Below are 22,854 nucleotides of genomic sequence, written 5' to 3' on the forward strand. Positions count from 1 at the left end.
GAAGGAGAGGCTGTGCGGACCGGCTGGCAGACTGTCCGGGGACAGTGCTGTGACTGCAGCTCAGCTCGTGGTGGTGAGCTCGTGGAGGTTGGAGGTGACAGCACTGACGGGAACAGGTCCTGGCTTTACCATCCCGTCGTGTTAGAGCAAGGTAGAATGATTTTTGTAGCTTTCTGACTTACATGGACTTCTATAGCACTCACTCTTGGTGAAGTTGTGTGTTTATTTCACCTCTTTCTACACTCTCGGCTAGGATGGCTCAAAAGTTTTCAAGCCAGCCAGGACACAAACCTTGCTTCCGGTTGGGACTTTCAAAGTAATAACTTTAGCGACTAATATGCGAGGTGGAGAATTTCTAGTGAGTCTCTGGAGTTTTATTTTGAAGGCAACATGTATGAGCTTCCGGTCAGTCCCTTAGCTATCTTTATGAGCCGCTGTTCCGGAGGTGGCACTGAAGGATTTAAGTCGATGTTAGGCGCACTATCGTTGCCTGTGCTGACTGTATACTGGGTTTTGTACATTCCGTCGGCGTCATTCAATAGGCCAGGACTATTGTATTGCAGTTTTGTTAAGAAAAAGAAATAAGACAAGGAAACTTCACCCAAATAGTTTGGTCCCGATAGAGGGTGTGGAGTCGATGTGTGACGAGTTACGTCATTCATAGTTTCCCTGTCCCGTCTGCTGCCTGCGCTGCAAAATGCATCAACAAGTGGGCGAAACTCATCTAATGCTAAAGCAATTAGTAGGATAAATCAAACATGTATGTTTCATTTGTTTCCAGTAAACCTTTATTCACCTTTCCTTCATAGTAGCACCTATGCCCGGTGTGGAATAGCATACAGCCTATATTTCTGAATTCCACCAATAAATAACTGCTTATTACACAGAATAGGGGAATGGTAATTAAAAATAGATACATGCTTGTTTTGTGACTATGACTGTACTATATATAAAAAAACAACTACAACTTTGACTGTACATAAAAACAAACTATTTCCATCCTAAAACAATTCACTTTTTTTTTTTTCAGATGGCTGACGTGGAGCTGGTGAAGAAGATGCTGCGGGCCATCCTCCAGGCCAACAGAGGCGGCGTGTCACTGTCCCGTCTGCAGTTAGAGTACAAAGAGCTGACTGGGGAGCAGATACCACACAAACAGATGGGACACAACCACCTGGATGCACTGATGGCCAGCATGCCGTCTATAGTCCGCACAGAGCGCAGCCGCTCTGGAGAGGTGTGTGTGAGGCCTGTGCAGGATGGATGGTTTAAAGGATAGATGTGTACACATATTAAGCCATAATTAAACCATATTATTCTTTATATATAATCATATATTTTAATACCGCTATGTATACAAAGTGCTGGGTGCGTAATTTGGATAATATCCACACCTGGTAGTTATTAGGAGGTAGCCTAATAACTTACTCTTCCTTGGGATGAATCTGTTATTGATATCCGTCTGTTTACTCCTCCCTCTCACTGCAGATGGTATGTTTTGCCTCAGGTGCCCATGAGACCACCCACATAGCTAAGGTGGTGGCTCGTCAGCGCAGCTCCAAGAAGACAGGCCGACCCCACCTGGTCAACACCCAGATGAGGGTCAAACCGGCTGCCCCACTCGTCCTCAATGGTAAGATTTTGGACCACCATTTTGGCGAGTTAGCAAGCATAAACACGGCGACATGGCCATTTCCTTTAGCCGAACTTAACAACAATTATCAATTCTACATGTATATATTGTTGTTTTTATTGAACATTCCCTAGCATGTAAAGCTTTTGGCTCAGTCGCTCAGCTATTTTGGTTTCACCTAAAGTCCAGGCTTGAAAAACATTACAAGTTGCGGTTGTGCATGTGGGATTTCACAGTTTCTGTGTGGGAGACGGCAAGCAAATATATTATAGCGTAGGGAGAACCACAATTGGCAAGGCAATGGCTTCAGCATTACAGTGTTCAACAGGAAACTATAATCCAGTTTCACAAGACACATTTAGCTCGATCCAATTACATACATGGATGTTTACTACTAAATCACAAGGTGGCTTAAAATCAATTAGGTATTGGATTAAATGTCATTGCAGTCACTGCTAAAATGTACGGAGGAAACATGCAACATCTGCATTATAGTGTGTATTTTAAAGCAAATTTGAAATGATTACAAATGCCTAATTCATAAATACTTTTAGTTGTAATTTTTATTCTCAAAGAGATCGACAGCGTGCTGAAAAAGACTCAATCAGTAATCTGTCATTTTCATTTCACAAGTGAAAATAAATATGGACACGGATTACACAAAATAATGATAATTAACAGTCGGGCAGCCCTGTGACACAGTGGTTAGCACTGGAGCACTTAAGCTGCACTGCAAGAAAACCGGTGTTGGGTTTCTTGTGAGTGTTGGACTATTGTGTGTAACCAACTCTGGAATTTAACAATACAGGAAGGACCTTGATGTCAAATGTAAATGAAAGTCTACTTGGCTGCACTATTCAAAACATGTTTGACTACATAGCAAAGAGCACTCCGGATTCATATCAGCACTGCTATACAGTACATGTGGTGTGATGCAAAAAGCCTTATGACTTCTTATTCCCAAGTCCTGTTATGATTGTGAATGTAGAAAAACATATGTATCATCTTCACCAGTAATATTTCAGTAAGGGTATTCAATATATTATATGGTTAATGTTTTCAAAACATTTGTTTTTCCAACAAAAGCCTTTTTCCACTCTGGCAGGAATAAAATCATAAGATTATATATACGTATAGGGTATATACTATATAAACTTTATATATTTTATAAGAATAAAAACAGACCTATTCTGTTAATTATTTCCTCAAAATCAAACAAAAGGCTTTTTGAAATGTGCACTGACTGCTCGTCTTTGATGTATAAAATTCCTGCTGTTTGCATATTAATGATGACCAAGCAGTTTTGTTTATACTCTAACTAAACACATTTACACAGCAAAATAAAGGACCGATGAACTAATTCAGTCTTGAAAAGCTGTGGCCTAGAAATATATATTTAGTTCCAGCCAGCCTTTTCATTGAATATTTCCAAACCTTTTCCACACTCCTCTTGGTGCTACAGTGCAGCAGTGCAAGGGAAACATAGAAAGTGTCTAGTGTTTGTATTAGTACTGTAACAATGCAACTTTGGCAAATGCTTTCTGTTTTTGAGCCCAGTTTTTGGATGACTGACTGGCCTGTTTTTACTGTTGCTCTGTGGAGACCTGCAGTTCCTTAGGCACTAAGAATCTCACACATACACACTCAAGCAGACACACAATGTTACGGGCTGCACAGGTGTATCAGGTTCATATGTGAAGATGTCACATCACACGCATTTTACTGGAGAGCCACACACAATTGTGAACATTCATTCATCTTTTTCTGACTTTATTTCCTATTAACACACTCATGAACCATAATTGCACATATGCAAACTAAGCAAGCAATCTCACAGCCCCCTTCACATATACACACACACACACACACACATACAGAACCGTGTACGCAATTGTCTTTGTAGCGCATACACCTCCGCTAGACTGTGGCGCTGCAGAGAGCCAGAGGAGGAAGTGGGAGAAGAGAGGAGGAGTGGCAGCGAGCGTGTCGGAGGAAAAGAAAAGAAGAGGGATGGTGAAATGGGAAGGAGGGAGGGGGTGGACGGATGACGGGGAAGGGGGGAGTCAGAGAGAGAGGAGAGAGAGTGGGGCTGCGTGTTCCGATCCGAGGCCTATCGCCGCTGAGACTCCGCTGCAAGCAAAGAGCAGCTGATTCACAAATCAACCTCTTCATCTCTCATTCTCTCCTCCTCCTCACCAGGATATTGACATTCAGGCAGAGGCAGACCAGGGACCTTGTGTCCATGCTGGTGAGGTGACGCGGCGTCTGCTCGTCTGTGTTATTGTCCTTGGCTATATCTGCATGTGGATATAAGCTTGCCTGCGTATGTGAATGCTGAGTTTCTGTTATTGGTATGTTGTGTGGAAGTGTTATTGATTCATTAATTGGCCGATTGATTAATTGATTAACTGCTAGTAGCTCATAGAGAGAAGAATACGATTTTGAAATTGCCTATTGATGACTTTTGAAGACAATGGCTGGTGAAGCTGCTTGTTGTGTTCTTTCACTGGAAAGATTTAATGAGATTCAGCAAGAACAGAAAGGATCGGAAAGCAGGAGAAAGAGCTCACTGAGGAAAAGAGAGATGAAGAAATGAGTTGAGATAAAAGAAGAGACGGCATGATGAAGAACTGAAAGGAAAGAGGGAGTGTGGGAGTGGGAATGACTCAGGGTTATGTTCAACAGGGTATATGATGTCACTTCGCTGAAATGTGATGTCATACCGATCAGATGCGCTTGAATGATGTCACATCTCAGTGATGAGGGAGTGTTAGGATATTTGGTCTCTGACTTTTGGGCTTTTTACTGAGCATACAGTGACCATGTAAGAATAATAATAAAATAATAATGTAATTTTCTAACTGTTAAGAAAAATCAGCCATACGATAAGGGTTGAAAGTTTTCAACAACAAAAAATGTACATAGGGAGTTTGTATACAGCATGTATATTGTACATGCATAATACAAAATATGTTATATTATATTCTTTGCTCTTTTCCAGTAGAGCCCCACTTATGTTTACACACATACTTTCACTCACCTAATATTCCTAGTGTAATCACAGTCTCCTGAATTGCTGTATTTTAAATTGTTCAATATTTAGGAGAAACTAACGTATTCACATTTTTGTGGAGAGTTGGATGAGAAGATCAATACCATGTCTGTGCTTGGTAATGGTATCTTCTCATCTAACTCTCAAATCAAACAGGTGTATTTCCTTGACCTTGCGATGTGTTGTTGATGCTTGCTGGGCTGGCTCACTGATTAGAGATATTGTGCTCCTCTAGTTCTACTGTGTCTACAGATATTGAAGCAATCTATAACACTGTGACCTCCAGACAGACACACTGCCCTGTCTCAGCATCAGGTTTCGCTGAGTCAGGGTGTGTGTGTGTGTGTTTAAGTCCATAGTTCTACTTCTCTTTTGCTTTCTCTTTTTTCGTGCAGCCAAACCTCAAACCTCTCTGAGGCAGCCGAACCACCGCGGGCGAGGCGGGGTTAGAGGAGGAGGAGGAGGAGGAGGAGGAGGAGGAGGAGGAGGAGGAGGAGGAGGAGGCGGCCGAGGGGGAGGACATGGAGACTTCAGACAGGCCAGGGACGTGAGGGATGGCCAGTCAGAGGGCAAGACTGGGGCGCATCCGAGCAAGATGTATCAGAACACACCCAACAGGAAAGGGAACCCACCTGCCGAGAAGTAAGCAGTTGGACACAGTTACTTCACTTCAAATAGCTTTATGAATTGAGATAATTCTATGTGATCAGTTTTTTTATGGTGCTTGAGACACAAATACAATCTTTTTTTCCTGTAGATTCTCTCTCTGCAATGCAACATGCTTTCAAAATTCTTTAAACTGTCTTAGACAATTAAGAAATATCTTTGGGGGATTGAATTACTTATCTTTAACCAGTTTCTTATATTTTCTCATCACTCCCAACATCCAATCCAAACTTCAGCTACAAGTCAATGAAAATCAATCGTACATGTCCCACATTCTTTCTTTATGTCTTTCCCTTTCTCTCTCTCGCTCTCATTCTCTCTCCCTCTCTCTCTCTGTCTGTCCCCCTGCTCTCCTCCCACCCATGTGGTCTGAGCTGAATCAGAATAGGTTGCTGGTGAATGGGAGCCTGGTTGAACTCTGCTTGGTTTCTGAGTGCAAACAGCCTCCCTGCTGCTGCTTATTCAGCACTGGACTGATGATGCACTCACTAGATTATTCTGGTTCTCTCTCTGCCTGTCTGTGTCCTTCCTCTCCTCACTTTCTCACTTCTTCTGTTTCTCTTTGCCTTCTCGTCGACGTGTTTGGCATGTTTTTACTGTCCATCTTACTACCCATCATTGTTCCAATCTCTTTCTTACACTCTCTATGAATTAATTGGTAAATTGCTCATTATGATTTTACCGCTCTTCTTTCCCCGTAATTGGCCCAAATACATTTTTCCTATTCTAAAATCAATACTTGTTCCAATAGACAATGGCTTCAGATTTCTACTTTCGTTCACCGTGAACCTGGATTGAGTTAAAAACCTGATTCTATGTTATTGAAGAAGCCATTTAGAAGCATTGCGAGATGTTATCTATCGGCATTGCTTAAACTATGAATCATGATTATTCCAGCTCATTGGCTGGCTGGCTCACTTCCATCCATCCACAGCCCTGTTCGTCCGTCCACTGTGAAAACAACTGACATCAGTCCTCTGTGTCACCATGGGAGTCCAGTGTATCGCTGGCTCTCAACAGCACAATGGGGCGACAGGGTGGGAAGCCTGGTGTGTTGGGAGGGGACACGAGCCCAGAGCAGGGGGGACGTGAGCCCTTTCTAAGCCCTGCTCTATTCTCTGGTAGATTAACACTTCTAAACCGACACAGAGTGAATCAGCAGATCTCTCTGTATCCCTCTAGATCTTCCATCGGAGAGTACGCTAGCAGGCCAGCGTTATCGTCGATTGTGTGTGAGTGCAGGTGTACTACGGGATGCATGGCGCCACAAGTGGTGAATTCAGCGAACAAAATGAAAGAGTCAACATAGAATTACATTACATTTGTTACATTTTTATCAAATAAAAAGTTGAGCTTATGGAGTTGATGAGTTGAGAAGACTAGTCTTTACCTCGATGGGAGAGTTTTGTGTGTTCTCAGGCATATGCTGTCTCTGCTTAGGGAGAGAAAGTATGAGGGTGAGGTTCTGTGACAGGCTGGTAGCTCTAAAGTTCCTTTATCTCGAAATTATACAGTAATGGAAGCCAAATCAAAATACAAGTGCAGTCTTCCAGAAAACAGGCTCCAGAAAACAGTTAAAGCAAAATCTAGAGCTTGGACTAGAAAACATCTCTCCACAAGATTCACCCAGTGGCTGTTTGGGGGGTTTCAATTGTATCACACAATCTCCCCTTGGAGATGTAGATTTCCCAGAAGTAATCGAAATATAGTTAACATTTTCATTGTTTTTTGAGCACTTTAAGGACTTCTGCTTCTTGGCTGAAGACCAAAGGAGAATTGTCCTTGTTATACAAATTACCAAACATCATGACCATTTTGATTTAGTATTTTAGATTTACATTTATGTCAGTGGAACTGAAATCATCAGATTGCTGGAATTATGTCCTGTGATCCATGTATGGGTAGTAAAGTCCTTCAAACCCTCTCCCATCCATTCAGGGTCACAAAGAAAATGGCCTTTTTGCTTTGTTTATTGATTGCTTGCTTACATTTGTAGCTATGGACCAGGGCGAGCCAGGAGCTGTGACTGAGAAGACAGGAGACACGAGGGAGATAGTCAGGGTGAATGAGGAGAATTGGGAGGAATGTTTAAACACAGCGGTTATTGTTTCATTGAGGTGACTGATCTGAACAGCAGGCACAGTAAGGATGGGTAGAAGAGGTTATGGGAGGAGTGGGAAGAAGGAAAAGGTTGTAGATACATAATGTACAAATCTTTCCATACATTCTCAGTTTGAGGAATAGCATCTACGGTGCAATGCAGTACCCAGTGTGCTGCATCTCACGACCCATTGTTCTCGACCAATTGGGTATGAAGACAGTTTGATTAATGGGTTGTGTTACTGAGGACCGGCAACAAAACCTCTGTCTTGCACTGAACTTAAGCTGGTTTTCTGGTTGGAGATGCTACCAGTCCTTTTAGATGATGACGGTGCTTTGACGAGATCAAGGATCGGACATGCAGCACAAAGCCAGGCCAAGCCTTAAAACTGAAGTCAGAAGTGATTCCTTTTTTTATTTATTTTTAACTATGCACAAAAAATAATTGATTTGTAAAATGCTGTAGCTTTTGAAGGTTCAAAAAAGAGAAACAAAATGTTGTTTTGAGTCTGTTCTGCACAATTTTCTTCTCTTACAGAGCAAATGAAAAGTTTTGCTTCTTCTTGTTCCGTTCTCTTGTGTCCAGGTCAGACAAGAGGATGACCCTCCCGTCACGGTTTCACAAGGAGGTGCATGCTCACCTTTCTAAAAACTCCCAACAGACCGGCCGTAAGTAGAACAGGCTGTTTTTCATACCGCTAAAAATACATTTTGTGTAGCTTTTGGTCCTCTAAACGAACAGAAACGTTTCCCAGACCTGGATCACTTCTAACAACTGAAATGCTGGCTGGCTTCTCAAAGCATCAGCAGAGGATAGTAAAGACTCAACTAAGTAAAATACAGTTTTCTAGTGTCATGCTGTGCTTTCTTGTGCTGAAGTATCAAATCATGTGTCCAACAGACCATTCTTTTGTGATGTGTAAAGCAAACATACAGCAACCCCATCTTAGTAGATTTTCTGAGGATCCCGTAGACACGAGGTTCAAGTTTAATCAGTGCCCATTCGTCTTGTGTTGTCTGTCAACCTCCCTGCCCTTTATCTCTTTTACTTAAACTAAGAATGTGTTTGTTGTCATGTTACCTGTCTGAACAATGGCTGTATAGCCTGGGGCAACGCAGTGGAATTTAATAAACTACATAGCTTTGAGGCACATATTTTCAAAGGCTCCAGCCACCTTAGATGTTTATTTCAGGCCCTTACAGACAGATGAGACTGTTTAAGTGTGAAACTGACTGGTTTAAGAGCTTTTGCTTCATGTAGGAGACTCCTGTTTAGAAAATGTGCAAGACCTAAGGTGCTGTATGCCTCACAGTGTTGGCATAACAAGGCTGCATTTGATTATTGTAATTCTAGAGATTCACACGTTCAAAGTGTCAAAGTGGTTTTTAGTGTGACTTCATTAGAAAAGGCTTTGGCAGTAGTTAGCACTAATATCCATATTTGGATGAATACTGAATATCAAAATGTTTTAAGCAATATTGATATCTATTGACGTGTTCCAATTGTAATTTTCGACTGTCTGACCAATTTTGCAGTTAAAGTTTTATCAAAAGAAAAGAAGCCCGTAGGTCAATGGGTCAGAGGCAAAAGGAGGCATGACTTAGGTTGTAAAGATACCCATTCGTCACTCTCATTCTTTATTCAAATCATCCATCTCTTTCAAGATTAAAGTGCTTTTGTTTTTGGCAAAAGCATGCCATGCAACCAGCAAGTTTCAGGGTCCAGAAGATCAAAACAGTAATTGCATCCATCTCTTTCTTCTCTTTCTTCCAGCACCCTTAAATCTAAATGAGAGCCTCCACTCAGGGAAAGGAAAGCCCTACAACCCTCAGCAGGTCCAGGGGCGCATCAGGGAGATTCTGGGGAAGTACAGTAACGGGTTCTGGGTGTCAAAGCTGCCTCAGATCTACAGGGAGCTGTATAAACAGGACATGCCCACTGAGGCCATCAAAGACTTGGAGACCTGGGCACACATATGCACTGTATGTACGCCTGATGTTACTGTAGCTATTTGTTTGTATTTGACTATAATGAGAAGCATTTCTGTCTTAAAATGATTATCTCTAATAATTACTTGTGATAAGATGATAATACAGTGGGGCTAATGAAAGGCAGCATGACATCTTTATGCACAGGCAAAGAAATATCTTTTTTTTTTGTCTCTTGCAATTTACTTTGCATAAGCTATGATATCACATAGTACATGTTACGCAGCAGTTATATATCAGTTGATGTTTTTTAGAGATAATATGCACAGGTCAACATTATGCACAAAATCCTAAAAACAAGAACCCACAAAGCTCTGCATGAAACACAAAAAGCTTTTAGTAATCTTATATCATCTTGAGACACGTCAAGTTCATTTTATTTATAAAGCACAAGTCACAAATCAGAGAACATGAGAAAGAGGAATTTCTGAGCATTAGTACCAATCCCGATGATATATTGGAAGCAGCAATGTCATGAATATCTAGTCATGTTCAGTCTGTTTTACCTACAAAATGGTTTTATAATATATAACATAAGTGCTTTCCATTTATTCTGCTAGGTAGAGAAAACCTGCAGCAGCAACCCATCAGAGTTGCTGCTTTATCCTGCCAAGGAACAGACCACCACATCCTCCCCTCCACCCATCCTTAACCCAAACTCCACCTCTGCCCCTGTGCCAAATTCAAACACCCCGACAAACAAACCTGTGCAGTCCCCCACCCAGAAGAGTCCCCCCAGCACCCAACTGACTCACTCTGGTTCCTGCTCTCCCCAGACTACGACATCATCCTCCTCGTCCCCCAGTCCTCCCTCCTCCCCAGCCACCCTCAGCCCCAACCTGAAGCTGAAACTGGAGGAGCTGCTGGTGAAGTACCCCAACGGCCTGTGGGCCCACGCGTTGCCCAAGCTCTTCCAGGACACGTACAAAGTCAGTAACATTTTGAAACACTATCATATTAAGGTCCTTACCAAATTCAGGAGCTAGATGCGGTTGATATTTTTTTATATAAATATATATATACATATTCAATTTTATTTATTTGCAAGTTCAAACTGCCCGGACATGTCCTGGAGAACCTTCACTTCCTCTCCGACATCTGCACCATCGACTACCCCATGCCTGACAACCCCAAGAGGGCCATCTTGTACAAGGGGAGTAGCAGTGGTGGTGGTGGAGGAGTAGAGGATGAAAACTGTAATAGGAGGAACTCCTCAGCCAGTGTGGAGGAGCTGAGGGTGAGGCAAGAGCTGGGGAGGAGGCTCAGTAACCACGCGGTGCCCTCTCTGCAAATACCCAAAGAGGAGTACCCCTCAGTGCTTGTGGTGGAGGCCACCAACACCAACGGAGTTATAATCAGGTAGGTAGGAGAACTGCATGTGTGAATGTACTGTAGGACTTAACAGTTCAGACTATCTGTCTCTCTCTCCTCCTCTCTCAGGTACATTGGTGAGGGTTACTCCCAGGCCCAGGAGTCCATGGAAGATGAAATGAGGGTTTTTTACGGTGTGGACCAAAGCAGTCCAACTCCTTTGTCATCTCCATCCTCCGGTCAACTTGTTGCTGTCAGGGCCGAGGAGGAGGAGGAGATTCTTAGGGCGCAAGTCTGCGAGGTCATGGCTGACAAGGTCAAGGTGAGAATTCTAGTGATACTAGTCATTGAATGCCAAGTGATGCATCCAAGACAAATGCATAAAAAATTAATTATAAATCTTTCACCTCTGTAGGTGCACTATGTGGATCATGGCTTCTCAGAGGTGATCAGCAAAACCAAAGTGTTTGAGCTGCATGAGAAATTTTTCCAACTGCCTTTCCAGGCGACCAAATGTAAACTAGCAGGTGAGTCTGAACTGGAAAAAAACACTTTCTTATCCTTCTTGTTTCACCCTTCTATTTTCCCCATCTCCATCATTTATTGGCCTATTGATGGAGCTGTGTCCGTGTGTCCGTCCAGGTCTGAAGCCATTCTGTCAGGAGCCTGCTGTGCTGAAGAAGTTTGAGACAATGGCAAGTGGAAAGATCCTATTGGCAGAGATCATAGAGAGAGGGCAGACCCCCGTTGTCGTCCTGTATGACACGTCGCAGGATGACGATGTCAACATCAACGCTGCCTGTATGAAAGCCCTGCAGGACAAGACGCTTGCCAGTCCGTTACAGGTACAGGAAGTGCAGACATTGTGTTTGTGCGTGGTTCAGTCAGTGTGTGTGTGTGTAGCACACTGAACTCTTATCACTGGCTCTCCTCAGGTGAACAGCGCTTATATGAACGTGACTGTCAGAAGCGTCTGCTCAGATGGGACCATCTACTGCCAGCTGCCCTCCAGAGGCCTTTCCAAGCTCAATGAGATACTGGAGAACATAGAGACATACTTCCACTCACAGGTTAGCACCACACACCATTTGATGTCTCAGTGACTTTTGAAACTTTAAAAACGTTTTCTCTTTGTTTACTCTCGCACCAATGGTCTACATTGTTACAGGGTATTTTATTACATTGAACATGGGCACGTTAGTTTAATTTGAATAAATGAGACATTCATCGTTTTTCTGCAATAAATTCTCATTTGAGCACCAAATGTGTAGTGATCGGTGATGAAAACTAGCCCGAGACTAATGCACGATTTAATCTGGTTTAAGAAAATGTTTGTTAGAAACTCCAGTGCCCAGCTGTTTTAGGAAATTAGACCAATGACATTAAACTATGGGTTTTGTCTTTTCATGGGATATACTGACAATAAGAACACTATAGAACAACACAAGCCATATCCTTTAACATCACTAAATCATTAAATTTATTATGGTGCAATTAACATAAACAAATAGTACTATTGCTACAGGGACCACACTGTCGTTGTTGTCATTTTTAGTTTATATAACGATACACAGCATACAAGGAGAAGCTCACTATGAAGAATGATGACCGGCTGGGAATTAATGTGATTACGACATTGACTGTAAGAGCCCTGGTTCTTGTAGGAGGGGGATTGTGACAACTCCCCTACAAAATGTATATGTAGCAAACACTGTATGTATCTATTTACATTATTGATTTCATCATAGACCTTAAGATCCACTCTCGGTCTGGAACTACAACTCTATTCTTAATCCAGTCTTCAAAGCAGTCCATTTCATTTGCTTCTCTGTGTTTCGTTCATCTCAGTGCTCGTCTGCCTTTCATTTGTGTAGATTTACATGCTTCTCTTTTTAAGTGTAGTAGGTGCAGCAATTGCATATGCATTTGTCTATATAAAAATGTATTAATATAGAATTATTATTTCTAAATGGGACACACATGGGGTGCATACAGATGTGTTGCAGACTCCTGACTGGAAATAAGAAGAGAACAATATAAACCTTCCTTGCTTATCTGTCTGTTAAAATGAAGATCTGCTGTATATGTGTATTCATTACAGCCTGTTTAGAAAATACACGCAGGAGACTAGGACTCACATGATCGTCTTAAAAGCCTTTTGTGGATGTATCTGTGTTGTGTTGCTTCTTTCAGGCAGAGTTGTAAACAGATTGAGATTAGTTTGATAATCTTGCCAAGCCACTTAATCTGTTAAGAGCACAGTGGAGCCGATGCTTTTTCTAGATGTGCCACTGCTGTCCTTTAAAGCTCGTAGTTGTAGCTCAGTAATGCTTTACGTCAGTGTTGAAGTTAACACAGTGTGGAGTCTGGTATTGTATTTTACCAACGCAAGAGACTTGCAAGTCTAGGGGGTGTATTTCCACAACTAGTAACAAACCGGATGGACTGGTTTTGTTTTTCTAGCCAGAAGGAAATCCCAAGAATAACTTTACCAATTTAATATCCAGTTTGTTTAATCCATATTGAGTCCAGCTAAATGTATATAGTTTATGTGTTAGGGTGACTCCCTCTGCTAGTGTTGGTAACGTTGGTGTCATGAACCAACTGTAGAGTAAATGTAGGAATAAATGAACCATTCATAATTCAAATCTGTTAATGATTTAAACATCAACCGCCCCTCTCCAAGTAACCACAGATCTAAAGTCCTACTCATTAATGTCATTGTAGTAAATACCTGCAGCAGACTGGGTGGACTTGTGAAATGTTTCTCTGAGCTTTTACAGTTTAATTTGTATTGCAGTCATAAAGCAGCAGTAACCTCACCAATCCAGAGGAAATACTGTCCGATGTAACAACAATATGATGTCTGATATTTCTGTTCCAGGTAACATCAGAGTTCTTGGTATCTAGACCCTTTTGTGGGAAAGGGTGTCTGGCTCGCTACAAAGGCAAATGGTCCCGTGTTGAGGTAAGATGGCACTGCAGCACAGACAGTGAATTTTTAAACAAATCCACATATCATTAATGTTGACAAAGGGGATAAAGTCACAATTCTAGTTGCAGAGGCAGGCATTAGAGATTACAAAGAAACACCATCCACACTACTGCAATCCTCCCTGCACATTTGGTTGACATTTTTTATAACTGTAAAAAGTATAATTCTGTCTTTAGATCACCAACCTGCACGGCAGCAGAGTGCTGGACATCTTGTTCATTGATGTTGGCGTCCAGGCTTCTGTAGAGGTGTTTGAGCTGAGAGAGATCCCACCGCCGTTCCTCCGTGACCTCATGGCCATCCCGCCACAGGTCAGCTATATGTCTTCGAAGCACATAGCGTGAAAAACAGTCAAAAGCAAATATTATGCTCAAAGGAGATATTTTTTGTGATGCACTGTGGTAGTGAGGGCAGCGTCCTCATGCAGTCTTACAGACTATCTGAGAAAATGACCTGTGTTTAGGCTGTGAAGTGCTGTCTAGCAGACCTGGCTGTCAGTGTTGGCTCCTGGACTCCAGATGTCGTCCAATGGCTTCGAGAGAAAGTGCTCAACACCACAGACTGTAGCATGAAGGTAACATGCTGCCCGTTCTTCCTTAACATCTAACATCTTCAGTTGTTTCATTTCTTCAGGAAAGGAATGGTGATTATTTTCACTCAAATTATGCCTTCATTGGTTCAGCCCCTCTGTTTTTCTTCCGCATGTATCTCCACACTAATCTTAACATTTCTCCAAAGGTTGCCAAGGTAGATGAAACCAAGCGCTGCATCTACGTCCACCTCTTCACCGAAAAGAACTTCCACGACCCGGCCCGCAGCCTCAACCATCAGATGGCCCACTCTGACCTGTTCAAACAGCAACCAGATGTTTTCCTGACGAGCCACAGGTTACTGCTGCTTGAGATTCAATATAAAGCTAATGTTTAGTCTTAACTTATTCACTAAATTCCTCTTTTGTTTGTAAATTTAATTTCACAGCCCTGCCAAGATCTTCACAACCACTTTATCCTCCAAAACCCCCAGCACTAGTGACTACACCAATGGGAGTCCAACGTCAACCTCTTCCCCAGCCAAGCCTCATCTCAGGAGGGTTCTATCAGGGCCCAGAGGAGGCGGAGGAGGCAACAAGACTACCAGCCGCCCACTAGAGACTCCGTCACCCCCCTCATCCTCTCTCCAGCTGCCACCATTACTAGAGTTTCCCCCAGCAGGTAATAAATACAGCGGAAATATTTAGTTTACTGTAGCCTAGAAAAGCGTGTGTTCACATGTAAGTCTTTTTCTTCTCAGGCAGCAACATAGACGTCTATGTATCAGTGGCATGCCATCCAGGCCACTTTGTGCTGCAGCCCTGGAGAGATATGTACAAACTGGTTGTGTTGATGGGAGAGATGATTCTCTACTACAATAAAACTGAGGAGAAACCACTGAACATAGAGAAGAATCAGATATACGCTGCTAAAGTGGAGAACAGGTGAGTTACTCTGATTTGTGGTGCCTTATGTCTTTGTTTCTGTCTGTAGTGTATATTCAATAACAGGCCAAATGGGAGCGGTAGCGCTTTGCCTAAATATATCCACTCTTCCTTCTTCTCGTCTCTTAGCTGGCATCGTGTGTTGGTGAAGGGAGTTCTGACCAACGGGTTGGTGTCTGTGTATGAGTTGGACTATGGTAAACATGAGCTGGTCAGCTGCACACAGCTCAGACCTCTGATCAAAGAGTTCAGACAGCTGCCGTTCCAGGGAATCACTGCTCAGCTGGCTGGTGAGTGTCATTTATTTCTTTACTTTACAGTATCAGAGGCAGGTTTGTACTTCTTGCTCGATTATATTCACAGATTCATATTTTACATATTAAACATATGGTGAGCTTATAAAATATGGTGCATTGTTATCAACAAAACTGCCCTTTTCTAACTCTAACTACCTTATACAACATATTTAGAACGAGCTCCACCTCAACCTACTACAATGTGCCATTGTATTTCTGCCTTATGAGTACATTTACCTTTAATATTTGAAGTACATTTTGCTGATAAAACTTCTATACTATTATTTTTTTTCTCAAGAATATTTTTATTAAATTTGAAACAAATGTATCAATTTGAAAGAGCACAACATGCAATCATCCCTCAACCCCACTAGCTCCATCTACAGTACAAGCCGGAAGTCTATATATTTAAGGGCACTTTGTTCCTGGAGTAATCCAGAAAGGTGCTGGAAGTTGGTTTTTATATTTAGTAAAGAGAGAAAGGAAAAAATTGTTAATTGATAAAGTAAGTGGGGTTTAGAAAACTATACAAATGATTTGATTTACAGAGATCAACAGAAAGACACAAATAGATTGAGGAAATAAGGCAAAGGCCCTGTACAGGACCTTGTAACAGACAGTGAGGGACACAGAGGGATGTTGAATTAACCAGCTTGAAGATCTAATCTCATACATCGTACTATTATTTAAGCAAGACTTTGAATGCAGGTCTTTCTCTTGCAGTTTTTTACGATATTCGATTTGCTGTGTTTACTTCTGAGTACTTCTTCTCACAACTTTGCTTTTCTCTTTTCTGTTATTAAAGTTCCTCCATGATACAATAAAGTAAAGTCATTAAGCAAGTTATGAGCCTAGCAAGCAAAACGCCTACTCGGCTTCTAATTTGTGTAGCATTAAATGTTAAGATTAAATCATTAACATAAAAGTGAGCTTAACCTTCATAATTCCTGGCAGGATTGAAGCCGAGGCAGTGGTCAGAGGAAGCTTCTATCGTCTTCAGGAACCACGTGGAGAAGAAACCCCTTGTGGCCCAGCTGGAGGCCGTACAGGAAGCCACTAACCCATGGGACAGGAAGTTGATGGTCTTCCTTGTCGACACTTCACAGGAAGAAAGGGACATCTGGGTGCACGACATCATGGCTGAATTTGCTGAAGAGCTGACCAACGAGCTGTAGGCGACAGAAGATCGTCGACACATCTTACTGGGCCAGCGGTTTCCTGCTGCTCAATGAACACACTGTGAGTTGTGGATAGATCAATTAGAAGAAGCTTATCTATCTTTATGTATCCACTATGTAGGGGGACTGAAAGAAGAGAGGAAGAAAAGATGAAGGAGAAGTTACAAGTAGAAGGAAAAGGTTCGATAGCGTATAGAGAGAAAAACAAGAGGTGTAGGTGTTGTAGCCACTTGCTTGTCGTGTTTTGGCTGTACATGGAGGGATGCCGTGATGTGATTTTGCAGTGTGACCACTGGACAATACACCCATGCTTGATGTTGGTCCAATCTTGCCACAAATACTCTAAACATACCTTCAGCATACAGTAACAAACTGCTGAATTTCTCCATAATATCCTCAGAAAGCTGTGGAAGTGATACAACAGCTTCAATCCAGAGCAGCGTCGTACACTTCAGCACCGTGAGTGCATCCAGTTATAGTGTGTCTGAACACCCTTAACCCTGCCAATGTGAGCACCGTGCACAACATGTTCAGATTAGCTCTTCTCACATTCTTGGAAGATTGAAATACATTTGTTTACAAAATCTGCTTTTTTTGGATAGTATTTGTGATTGTCATAAAGTTTCCAAAAGTTAGAGCCAACATTCCCCCGAGAGGAGAAGAAACAGACAAGTCCGTAGGTAGTTTACACTTTTTGTATATGCTTGAATAAACCGTTTTTGTTTCTCCAGTTAGTCTCTTTTTAGCATATGCTGACACAGAGTCTACTGTACTGACCAAGCGAGAGCAGAAACAGAAGTTGATGGGGTTTGTTAAGGAAGTATGTACTTTGGTGTGAGATATGTTTGTATCCTGACATTATTGTGGTGGTACATGCTGACACTGCATGTACAGTAGAAGGGCCGATGTTTGGGATATTACATTGAATTGAAAGAGTACAATTGACACACAGACAGTTCCTCAGACTTTTTGACTGTGCATTGCTTAAAAGCGCAGTGACTTCTGACTCCTGTGATGGCTTGACCATCTCTTCTCCTCCATTGAAACACAGAGTTGAGTAACTCTTTATTATTCTGTTTCTTGTCTTAAAATGACTTTCATTTCTCCACATCACCTGCTGCATGTCGCAGATCTTTCTTAATTGTGCGCATACACTTTGAAGTTATAATAATAAGCAATACGTTTCCAGTAGTGTTAAGCTTTTACATTTCCAAAAGGAGAGAAGTTCTGCTCGTGCTTGGTTCCAGTGCTACCATCAAATGTTGGCCGATTGTGGGATTTTATTCTGAAATGTGTGTTTTTATTCTGGCACACCGACACCGTGGTTTTGGATTTGCAAATGCTTCTCCAATTCTGAAGACAGTAGACCCGACAAAGCTCAAAGCTGCATTGTTGTTAACAAGTGACATGAATTTAATTTATATTTAACTTATATTCTCTAGAGGATGATGAATGCTTCATTCATTTCCATTTTGTTGTTTGACAATGAGCTGGAGGTAATAAATGACTTGCTTTTGGAATAAAGTCAGTTTGAGAAGTTTAAATGTCATCATTCCATTGATTACTTCTTCTATTGCATATTACAATTGTGTTATGTTATTTGAAAAACTCACATCATTTCAATTTCTTTATTAAAATATTAAAACATCTCAGTCATTTACATATATCACTGCAAAACGTGCATGTAACTCCCAAAATAACCGCATTCCTCCCAGTACACCATTCATTAAGTTATTACAGTTAGGCACACATTAAGTTGTAGACATCTACCGCCATTACAAAAACGGGTGACTTGTCAATAGTTGTGTTAACTATCTATGGAATGATTTAGAAGCGGCCGTGTATCCTGTCCGTGTCCGTCCTTTCGGCAGCTAGCGAATGGAGAGCATCATCACAAACTCTGAAGAGGAGAGAAAACAAATCAACAAGTGGAGTCAGTGCTGAGCGTTTACAAGATGTGTGACACAATCATGACCCACAATGTTCTGGTCAACAAGTCAAACGTATAAATGTGCCTGAACTTCTTTTTTTGTCACCTTCAAAGTCGATGCTTCCATCTGCGTTAATGTCCAGCTCCTTTATGATCTCCTCCAGTTCTCCTTTCTTCAGCTTCTCCCCCAGCATCGACTTGACTGCCTCCTTCATTTCCTCCTGGGTGATCTTTCCATCTCCATCGACGTCAAACTTTTAGAAACAGAAAGTGTAAGAAAAGCTGGTTTTCCTTTAGAAAATTTCAGCAACTCAGAGTGGAAAAAATGTTTGTACACAACTCGACTAAAGCTCTTTTAGTCGAGTTCTGATATATATATAAACTCATGACAATAAATTAACCCTTTTCCTCCTTTTTCTGTGATTTAGCGTGTTTAAACTGATTTCAGTTGACTGACCTGTACAAAGGCCGACTGGAGCTCTTTGAGTCCCAGCATGTGAGCAGTCTCTCCCATCATCCTGGGTCCCATCAGTTCAGTAAAGTCCTCAAAATCCATTAACCCGCCCACTGTGGAGAGGAGAGATGCATGTTTCAGAGCCATGCTGTTCTTGATCTCTATATATTCTCGACAGGGTCTCTTATCAGCTCACTTCTCATCTTGATCTGTTGAACGATCTCCAGCAGCTCCATTTCTGTGGGCATGTATCCCATCGTCCGCATGCATTCAGCCACATCCTTGTAGTTCAGGTATCCATCTTGGTCGTAGTCAAACTCTTTGAAGGCCTCTTGCAACTCTGTCAGAAAGGTCAGGGGACACAATGAGATTACAACAGTTCCAGAAGTGGTTTATCGGATCAAATGATTACTTAAGCTTTCTTATATCACTAATATATGCTAACACATGCTAATCAAGATGGAACTATTAGCATGCTAATAATTGCAATGACTGTAATCTACAATAACGTGGACACTGAGTTGTGTCAGTGACACTTACCGTCCAACTCAGCCTGAGCTAATTCTCTCTCCTGCAGAAACAGATGCAAAAAAAACACATGTTGAACTTGTTAATCCATTTTTATTATTATTTTGTGAAACAAAAAATTGTACTGTGCAAATGCTACCAAAATACCTTAGCACAAACTTTATTTTAATGTCAAGTGAGTACTTAGCGATTCATTGGCATGTGTACTACGCATGTTAATGTCCGAAGTGTACATAATACAATGACAGAAGGCAACTAGAGGACAACTCCCAGGTATGACCAGGTTTATAAATCAGTTTCCATGTGTTTAATGGAAAAGGTAAATATTCAATCCAGTGTTTTGGCAGTGCTCGTCATTCGGATAACCCTGATGCAGTGTGGCAGTGAGCTTCAACTAATCAGCCACTAAAGCTGCAGGCACACCAGGCTTAGTAACAGCAGCTTGAGAAAGATCAGGAACAAAACTGTGAGTACACTGCCTGACTTCTACTTCACTTCTGACGTTATAATGTCTGACTTAGAGTGCCTTTAACTGGATATGAGCATCCACTGTATTATATAGATCTCAATCATTTGAATTATTGATTTTGAATTACTCCCGAGCCTTTCTCAGCCTGTGGCTGTGGGAAAACACACATTTTATTGAATAAAAGTGTCTAAATGTTGCAGGAATGGGGAAACTGGTGTTGAAAGTAAAAAGTTATAACTTAAACTGTTTCAAGAGTACAGGTCAAAGGTCACAACAGCCACAAAGAAGATGGTCACCTCTAGTTCAACTGTTCAGATTAAACCACTAAATGTGGGTGTTAGCTACTTACCGCCCCAAAAACACTGTTGAGCACAGAGTCGTAGACTTTGTTCATGTCAGCGGCTTTCTTGGCCTTCTTTGATGATTTCTTGGGTGTTTCTGAGATTGAACCCGATGGGGATTCATCTTTGGCACTACACGGACAAATCAAACAATAAATAGCTAAAAGGGCAAATGCAAATGCTTACATGTCATTTGAGATTTGAAGACACCTTGATTACACAGTGAAAACTCTTCTCAACCACTCAATACATGTTAGCAGAGGACAAGAAGACACACTTGACATGTTTTTTTCCCTGGGTTGTATATTCGGTGGTAGGTCGACTAAGTATTACATCGGGGCAGTGCGAAGGCTGTCTGTCACACTCACAATGTGAACATGTGGGCTACTGCGAGAACCGTTCATCTAAACGTACCTATCTGTTGCGGCTGAGTCGACAGAAGTGGAAGAGGGTGTCCTCTCTCCTGCGGTGGGCATGCTGTGGATAAACAAAGTCATGGCCCTACAGTTACACTACATACATGGACGTTAGATATTATAAATGCTTTATGGGATGCAAAAAGAAAAGTTGCAAGAAGATAAAAATCATGTTTACCAAACGTCATTTATTTGGTTTCACTGCAAATCTTTGATCTCCAACATCTTAATTATAAATCCAGTTACTTCACTGCAATTTGCTTACCTTAATTCCCTCTCCTAAATGGTGAGGAAAGAAAACAACAAGACGTCGAGCCCTTCTTGTCCTCCTTGAGTGGTGCTCCACTGGTGTTGTGAATGGCTGCGCACTATCCTGTCCATTCTGTTCTTCCCTTCTACTCTTGACCTCCTTCCGTCACAGAGGATTAACAGGTAATACCTGGCTAAACTTGCAGCCAACGATTAGAAAGCACAACCTGTAGCAGCAGTGTGACTGATGTGTCCTTCAAGAGGTCAATTTCCTCTGGTTAAACCCCAGCTTTGAATGTCTTTATTTGGAGGCTCCTGCAAATGCAATGAGTCTCTTAATTTCCGTAAAGTTTTGACATTGGCCCTTTAGCATTGTCGAGTTGCTCCTGGCTCTGCAGTTAGAAAGTGTTGTCAGGTGGGCTGGTGACATCATTGTTCATATTGTGTTGGAATAATCATTGTGGCTGCAGAACTCATAAGGGAACAATAACAGACTGGCAATGTTAAATACAAACACAATATTTGATCACACATATGAGTTCAGGCCAATCCATGCTTTTCATCCAACAGGGATGTAGAAACTAAAGGCATGTTAAATGATCGATATTGATAGATAGTGTTGGGTCCAGCGGTGACTAACAAAGCGTTGCAATACAGAGATGTCCTATGGGTAGGTTTGTTGTTGGTCGTATTGTTTACTGGCTCATCACCTCCTCCAGCTCACAATGCAGTCTGCTAGACAGACTATGACAGACTAGGGGGGTGAGCTGGACTGTAGTGCAATCTCCCGAATGTCCGACATTCTAATGTGCGAAAGTGAAACATGTGCTCCCCCAGCAGTCAAAGCCTGCGTAAAGTCTGCGTTCGTTGAAGAATGTGTAATGTCGCCATCAAGTGGTCAATTTATATCGGTGGAATCAATAAATGTAGACCAGATATTTGCCCCCTGAAGTTATCAAACTGTGGTATCAGCAGCAGAATCATGTACCACTATTTACTCAAAGCACATGTTAGTTTGTGTATCACAATGACTTCTTTAAGACTTTCTTTGTGTTTACAGGACAGGGCGTCAACAGAGTATATTCTCCACTAGAGGGCGCTGGAGCGCTGTTTGTTGTCTGTCCGGAAGTGAACGGATCAAACATTACTTTTCTCCCTCATATCCTATCAGAGCGAACTAATTATACGATTTGAAAAGTTCTGATTGCATTTATAAGTCAGTTGAAATTAGATTTGTTTAAACTAGAAGTTAGAACGGTCTCTCCGTTAGTAAATAAGAGAACTCTTGCGTCTTGAATTCCTATTGGACTAGATTGTACCACGTGACCAGGAAGCGCTCTGTAGCTGCACATGAGATATCACTACTTTGTTAAAATAACCCATTTTGCTGCCGGTTTTAGATCTTTTTATTCATCTTCTGTGTTTTGCTGTTTTGTTTCTGTCCCATCGAGTTTATCTGTACTGACACAAATATTCAAACCGTGAGTGACTTTGGCGGTGCGGAGAATCGGATTCGTACCTCCGACAATGCAGCAGTATCGCTTCTCGGCCTTTTGGCTAAGATCAAGTGTAGTATCTGTTCTTATCAGTTTAATATCTGATACGTCCCCTACCCGGGGACCATATATTAAATTGATTTTTGGAATAGGGAGATGGAATAGGGGCTTGCTCCGTCCACTCCACGCATCGACCTGGTATTGCAGAACCTCCAGGAACGGTGCACCCCCTCTACATGTTAAAAGTTAAACCTTAATATTGATATCATGGAAGTAC

The 22,854-nt window shown here is 41.8% G+C and overlaps 2 protein-coding genes across 2 annotated transcripts; one reads left to right on the plus strand and one right to left on the minus strand.

The window, feature by feature from the left end:
- Positions 1–72: 72 nt before the first annotated feature.
- Positions 73–18,213, plus strand: tdrd7b (tudor domain containing 7 b). The gene is made up of 20 exons (XM_079184291.1): positions 73–151; positions 1,031–1,237; positions 1,489–1,633; positions 5,081–5,327; positions 8,038–8,120; positions 9,226–9,434; positions 10,001–10,369; positions 10,489–10,799; positions 10,881–11,073; positions 11,167–11,278; positions 11,394–11,596; positions 11,687–11,821; positions 13,636–13,719; positions 13,923–14,057; positions 14,210–14,320; positions 14,485–14,633; positions 14,725–14,957; positions 15,037–15,220; positions 15,350–15,510; positions 16,471–18,213. Exons 2-20 carry the CDS (start codon positions 1,031–1,033, stop codon positions 16,689–16,691), a joined length of 3,492 nt encoding a protein of 1,163 aa, XP_079040417.1. The 5' UTR covers positions 73–151; the 3' UTR covers positions 16,692–18,213.
- A 352-nt stretch (positions 18,214–18,565) lies between these two features.
- LOC306714381 (calcium-binding protein 2-like) lies at positions 18,566–20,892 on the minus strand (the record flags this gene model as incomplete). The annotated part of the gene is made up of 7 exons (XM_079184400.1): positions 18,566–18,594; positions 18,731–18,878; positions 19,082–19,191; positions 19,275–19,418; positions 19,619–19,649; positions 20,425–20,548; positions 20,831–20,892. The coding sequence occupies 7 exons, from the start codon at positions 20,890–20,892 to the stop codon at positions 18,566–18,568; spliced, it is 648 nt and encodes a 215-aa protein (XP_079040526.1).
- Positions 20,893–22,854: the final 1,962 nt, after the last annotated feature.

Source organism: Pholis gunnellus (assembly GCF_910591455.1).
Source record: "Pholis gunnellus genome assembly, chromosome: 23".
Lineage (NCBI taxonomy): Eukaryota > Metazoa > Chordata > Actinopteri > Perciformes > Pholidae > Pholis > Pholis gunnellus.

Bases quoted from the DNA above. Each gene is read 5' to 3' on its own strand.
- tdrd7b (XM_079184291.1), top strand. From the start codon at position 1,031: ATGGCTGACGTGGAGCTGGTGAAGAAGATGCTGCGGGCCATCCTCCAG. The intron at 1,238-1,488 runs GTGTGTGTGAGG...CTCTCACTGCAG, and splicing joins AGCGCAGCCGCTCTGGAGAG to ATGGTATGTTTTGCCTCAGG. The intron at 11,822-13,635 runs GTTAGCACCACA...TTTCTGTTCCAG, and splicing joins AGACATACTTCCACTCACAG to GTAACATCAGAGTTCTTGGT.